Genomic DNA, 6,368 nt, shown 5'->3' with positions numbered 1-6,368 from the left:
CCCCCCCCCCCCCAGTCAACCTCCCAATGCTACCTCCCTGCAGTTGACATGTACACATACCAACTTGGTATTATGTGACCGACCTGAGGGAACTCGGATGAGGAAGCCGCTCTTTTAGGATCTGCAGGTTGGGGTTTCATTGATCCTGGAGACTTAGTGCTACTGCATGTGCCCATATGCATGTCCTCGCAGTTCCCATTCGCGGAGCCTCTTTGATTGAAGGTGCGGCGAGCGTGTGTGTGCCAATAATATGCGGGAGCGGCCTAGTGAGCCCGGCGGTTTCTATTGGTTCTGTTTTGTAGTGGTGGCATGATGTTTGATGTCTTGTATTGGCCGGGTTGTCAACAAGGGACCTTTTTTTTTTTTTTTTTTCATGTGTGTTTTGGTACGAAGTACGTTGGGTAGTACTCGTATGTTTTGCTTTTTGCAGGACTGGTTGAGGAGGGGCGATGGGATGGGACCCTGAGCGTCGATCGTTCATTTGGGGTTTTGGCCAGTGGGAGGGGGGGAGTTGGGGTTTTGTTGACATGTGAGTTTGAGGTGACTGACTGGTTGTTTGCGTTGTGGGAGGTTTGAGTCATGTGGGAATTTGGGATGAGGATTGACGGTGTGATGGGTGGGAGATGGGGGAACCAGTGGTTGTATATGGATTGTAGATGATGGATGGATGGATAGAGGGAGGGAGGGACCAGGTAAGTAGGGAATGGATCTGGCTCCTGGGAGATGGGATTGCTACTTTGATCTGTCTTGATTGGGGGGCGATGAATATCTGTGAGATTGATGTATCATGTCCTTTGAGTTATGTCTGCCTGTCTATTTGCCTGTCTTCCTGTCTAGTCAGGCCAGAAAGCGATTGCGTGAGACGGGAGGATTATGTGAGTTTTTATTCTGTGAGGGATCCATGCTTGATGATACATACGGTACGTTGGAGATGAGGGGAAGGGAATCAATCTCTTGAAGAAAAGACTTGTGGCTGTTCTGGGAAAATACGGCATGTACCCGCGCGGTCAAACCGGCCGGGAAGGGATTTGGCCTATCTTGCATATTGGCTTTTTGTGGTACGGAGTATTACATGGATGTACTAAGATGTATGGCGTGCGCGCGCGTGTGTGCGTGTGTGTGTGTGTGTGCGTGTGTGCGACGACGTCGATTTACGTGGACCTTGGGCTGCGGAACGAAACGCGCGGAAGCGTACATACATCCATCCATACATGGCGATTTCTGCGGGAAGAAAGGGCGGGAAAACGGGAAATGGCTAGACGAGACGCTACGGCTAGGATGGGATCTGATTTCAATGTTGATGCTCATTGGGGGGTTCTTTCGCTGGACCTTTTTTCTTTCCTTTTTCATTTGTTTTCGGTTGGCGTTATAAAGAGAGTCGTGGTAATTGAAAGAGATATGGGTGCTCTGGATTAGTGTTTTAAAGGGGGGTTGATATAGATATCGGTAGGTACTTTATAAGCGCAGGTATAGTAATTAGCACCTAGTACTTAAGTACTGAACAACAGGGTGAAGATGCTATATAGCCGCTCTGTTCAGTAACTCTATGGCTTAATCCTCCGGTTCCTTGGCTGAGCTCTTTCTCTTCTTAGCTGGGGCTTGTTTTGGGTCTGAAGTATCCAGAGTTTCCATATCATCCTCCACCGCTTATGATGCAAAGCCGTCCTGCGATAATGCCAGATAGCTCTCAAGGCCCTGGGAGAGGCCAGTCGATTCAGAAAGCGCCGGAACATCAAGGTCTAAGTTAGTCGGAAGCTGGTCAATGGCTGAAGAGATTCTCTTGAAGTGGTCCGGCACCCAAGTATGATAAACGTTCTTGATAAATCGATATGCTGTCCACTTCTCCTTTCCGTCAAGTACCGTAAAGTCAAATTTGTGAATTGGGTGGCGGTAGTACTTCGTATCGCGAGTTCCATCAATAACTGGATAATATCCATATATCCTCACAGAGCAATTATCATGCGAGACAGAGAAAGACAGGATCTGCCGGTGGACCTCGTTTTCCCGCTTCACGAGACGGAACAGCTCAACGATACCTCGCGCCGCGAGGGTATTGCTGTGGGCGTTCTGGCAGTCTGCAACATCCAGAGCTGCAGCGCTGCACTTCACCTCGCAAGTAAGGAAGGGGAAGTACATATAGTATGTGGCCATAAAGAAGGAAACATCACCGTCAAGGAACTCGCCAATAAACGGCGCCAGCTTCTGAAGTTGGGCCTCAGTGAATGCTTCTCTCCGAAACCCGACAGAGTAGTCCGGTTGCGGACGAATGCCAGTCAAGGGAATGGAATTGTTCCATCCCTCGTTCATGCTCTCGACTAAGCACTTGAGGCTAGTGGAACCGCGTATGGCAAGTTCTTCTGCAGAGGGAACGATCAATGGTGTGATAAACCGCAAGACTCTTTGCTCGTTCCTGTCCTCCACACTTGCGCATAATAAATCGAACAAATCGTCTTGAAATAGCGACGCGGCTGGAAGCGTCTGCTCAGAAGTGAGTAGTGCCATGTAGGCAGCTTTGCTCTCAATTGTGATGCCCTTGTCGGACTCATTCATAAAACTACCCTTAGTTGCAAGGAGCGTTTTGTACCGCGGATCTCGATACTGGGCACTTTTTTCCTCACGCGGTTTCTGGTCGCTTGGTGTAGATGAGAAAGAATTGGCTCGCTTGCGCCCACTGAGGGTTGACGAGGATCGTTTTCGTGCAAGTAAGCGTTCCATACCGGGCTCGAAGAGACGGCTTGGCCAGCGTCCTTCTCTTCTCCAGAACTCTATTGGATCGTCGGAATTGGTGCTGTCTTGTGCGCGGTGGCATCCCCGAACGTTCCAAGACCAGTCTGCCTCAATATCTTCGCTGCTTCGCAGGAGGTTTGGGACCAGAAGCGCACGTGTCTTCGAGGGTTCGCTTTCGGGGCCGGCCTTGGCTAGGGGTGTCTGCCGTCCGACGTCGTTTGCTCGTTGGGGCGACTTGATCTACTCGCTGTCAGTCAATGCCTGGCTAGCGGTCAGGAAACATACCCTGCTCATCAAGATTGCGCCCTCTTTTGGCAGCTACCTGGCCTCGAGTTTGGACCATGGTGACAGCATAGAGGCCGAAGAGAGGCGGGCATAGATATGTGGCGAGCGAAGGTCGCGCAAGGCGTCGAGCTGCGCGTGAACGGGCCTCGCACGGCAGGGCACAGTCCGCGACAGCCAACCATTACGCGCGCACCACCTCATGTGAAGCGCTCTCTCTTTGAGTTATCTCGGAGTGGGGAGAGATCAGAAGCAGAAGCATAGAGATGGGGTTTTGTTTTGGGAGTGGTCCAACCTCGTTCCTTCCGCCCATAGCTTTAGCGACATGCGGCTAGGTACCTAACTTTGAGTTACCTCAGATACCCTGGTATCATACCTAGGTAGTACCTTACCTTACCTAAGGTAAGGTACAGGTATAACTCGTACCAGGTCCTCTAATAATTCAAGTCGTGAAGCAAGATTCCCAGCGCCAGTCAACAAGGTCAGTTTGTAGGGTAGCTTCATGTTGAATGGCAGCATGGACCACGAGCCATTCTTCTTCCAGCGAGTGCAGCTACCGTCAAATGAAGCATGGAATTGGATGACAGAATATTCCAACAAGCATCGAACAACCAGCCTATTACCACCCCCCCTCCCCCGTCGTCTCTGCACACGAGACTCTGAATTCTCTGGCAGACATGGATTCGACCAAGTTCAAGATACCTTACATTGGTATGTAAGGCTGGTACACAACATGGATTTGCTTAGAGTCACTGAGCTTTGAGCAGTCCCCAAGACAGAGCGACACACAGATTCTAGGCTCATTCCGTCCTTGAGCCATCATTTGCGTATCTACATGTATTCTCGTTGCGGGCCTATGAGCAAAGAGATCTATGACAACTTTGCGGAGGCCGATATAGTTCAACTTGCTAGGTATGTTCTGCAACCTTCAACAAATCAACTCCCGACGCGTAACTCTTACACACATGCACGAACGGTTGTTTTGGGGCTAGCTGAGCTGACAGTGCTTGTCAAGTACATGCAAGATGACTCATTGTACAATCGTACGGTCCTTACAACGCCGAAGTCCGCGTTTGCTGACGCGACGAACACGTGTTAGACGCGCTGGACGACGAGCCCTTTCCTCACGGCAGAAACCGGCCGGAGAACAAAATCCTATCTCGTGGTGCTTTGCGCGTCTGTGAAGCGCGAAGGCATGCATGAGCATGTTTGTGAGATGGACTGGGGCCTGGTTTTACTGAGGATAGAGCTGACATCTAGGATAGTTGTGGGGTTTGGTCGTTAGTGATGACTCTCCTTCCGTTACTACTTGCCAGCCAAATGGATGTTAATTCGTCCATTAGCAAAATCCGAAAATACGCGCATATAGTCGGGAGAGATACAAGACTGGATACAATCTGCAATTCGCCCCCGCTGAATCCTTCAGGACGAGCTGTGGAACGGGGAATGCAAGGATGCGAGACGGCGTCCTGCCAGTACGAGTACGAGTATGTTGGGGGTCAGTTGTGTTAATAGAGAGCGTGTTTGCCGCTACTTGTTGCTTGATGTCGAACTCCCGATCTCTGCGTTGACGTACAGCTGCTAGCGATTGTCATACTAGCAGCCTGTTGCTGGAAATGTTTCGGCGAGCTTTGCTTCTTCTCGCCGTCCTCGGCGCACTCGTTGCCGTCTTTCTGGCCAGGCAATCGACCCAGGAAGACCAAGTTCTCGTCAGCGGCCGCAACAACACGGTCCTCTTCCTCACCGACAGCCATCATGGGCTCTGCAACGCCCATCTCGCCACGGTTTCTGCCCTGATCGAGAACCATCCGTCCCTCGAGGTGCACTACGCCTCCTTCTCCGGCATAGCATCGGACATTGAGCGCATCACGGAGATTGCCAGGTCGGCGAACCCGGGCGCCAAGATCCACTGGCACCAGTTCGATGGGCCAAGCCTCGTGGACGAGCTCAGCCTCGTGGGCGGGGTGCAAGACATTGTGACGCCGCCGGGGCTGCCCGGGCTCAGGGCGTTTGCGGACATGGTGTTTTTCGTCATGACGCCGTGGTCGAACGAGGCTCACCTGAGTCTGTACCACCAGACGGTGGACTTGATTCGGGAGATTGACCCGGCGGTCGTGGTGCTGGATTCGCTGTTGCGGCCGGCGCTCGATGCGGCGGTCAACTTGAACCGGACGCGTGCTTATATCACGCCGAATGCGTTGACGGACCTTTTGTCCCCTGTGCAGCCCAAGGGGGCGCATTTCTGGAAATACCCGGGGTGAGTGTTGTCTGGGGTTGTCCTGGAGCATGAGGTTATGAGCCGATACTGACCACAGGCTGGCGCAAAGAATTGCTTCGGGACTCCCTTTCCCCGTCCCCTGGAAAGACATCCCCAACAACCTATTCCAGCAAGTGTACTTCATCATCAGGTTCCTGACGGCGCCGGCCATCAAGAACAAGCGCTCCTGGCTCGAACAGCACGGAATCCCGCATGCCGTCAATCTCTTCGAGAGTTACCGGCAGGACGTGCCGTGGATCGCCATGAGCTATCCCGAGGCAGGGTTTCCGATCGAGGTGATCCCGGACAACTTTCGCATTGTTGGCCCTCTGGTGCTGGATGTTGCTCCCGCCGAGGCGCAGAGTGCCGAGTTGGCTGCCTGGGTCAAGAAGGCGCCCACGATTCTCGTCAACTTGGGGAGTGCCTTCAAGTACGAGGAGCCGAGGGCTGTGATTATGGCGGAGGCGATTGCCGCTGTCTTGGATGCTACGGATGCTCAGGTTCTCTGGAAGATGCGCAAAACGGGTGAGTATGGGGACGGCTTCTTGGAACCGCTGAGGGAGCATGCCGAGGCTGGGAGGCTACGGCTGGAGAAGTGGCTCGAAGTTGATCCGATGTCTCTGTATAAAACGGGGGATATCGCGGTGTCGGTGCATCATGGGGGTGCCAACTGCTTCTACGAGGCAGTCCTGTAAGTTGGCCTTGTTGCCTTTTCGGTTTGCCCATACTCTACCCCCGCTGATGAACCCTGCTCCCTCACCCGTTAACTTGTCCAAAATCACGGTTTGCTGACATGACTACAAAACGAACAGGGCCGGTATTCCAAGCGTCGTTCTCCCCCTCTGGGCAGATCACTACAACTACGCACAGACGGCGGAGTATCTGGGGATTGGCATCTGGCCTAACAAGACGTTGGCGCCGGACTGGGAGGCGGCGGGCCTGGCTGAGGCATTCCTGGAGACGCTGAGTGGCAACAGGGGCGTGACCATGCGAGAGAATGCCAAGGCTCTTGCGCGCAAGGGGGAGGAATATGGGGGCCGGAAGCTGGCTGCTCGGCTGGTTGCTGAGATGGCGGCAGGCGGTCGGTGATGGGCTGTTTTGT

General features: G+C 53.0%; 2 protein-coding genes across 2 annotated transcripts; one reads left to right on the top strand and one right to left on the bottom strand.

Moving 5' to 3' along the window:
- Nucleotides 1-1,647: 1,647 nt before the first annotated feature.
- CCMA1212_000235 (uncharacterized protein) lies at nt 1,648-3,070 on the bottom strand (the record flags this gene model as incomplete). Its single annotated transcript, XM_073697713.1, has 2 exons — nt 1,648-2,967; nt 3,050-3,070. The coding sequence occupies 2 exons, from the start codon at nt 3,068-3,070 to the stop codon at nt 1,648-1,650; spliced, it is 1,341 nt and encodes a 446-aa protein (XP_073563041.1).
- Nucleotides 3,071-4,612: 1,542 nt separating this feature from the next.
- Nucleotides 4,613-6,355, top strand: CCMA1212_000234 (uncharacterized protein; the record flags this gene model as incomplete). Its single annotated transcript, XM_073697712.1, has 3 exons — nt 4,613-5,266; nt 5,337-5,957; nt 6,079-6,355. The coding sequence occupies exons 1-3, from the start codon at nt 4,626-4,628 to the stop codon at nt 6,353-6,355; spliced, it is 1,539 nt and encodes a 512-aa protein (XP_073563525.1). The 5' UTR covers nt 4,613-4,625.
- Between the last annotated feature and the right edge of the window lie 13 nt (nt 6,356-6,368).

The sequence above is a fragment of the Trichoderma ghanense genome, assembly GCF_004382785.1.
Source record: "Trichoderma ghanense strain CCMA-1212 chromosome Unknown scaffold_0, whole genome shotgun sequence".
Lineage (NCBI taxonomy): Eukaryota > Fungi > Ascomycota > Sordariomycetes > Hypocreales > Hypocreaceae > Trichoderma > Trichoderma ghanense.
This window is presented reverse-complemented; position numbering and strand designations above follow the sequence as displayed.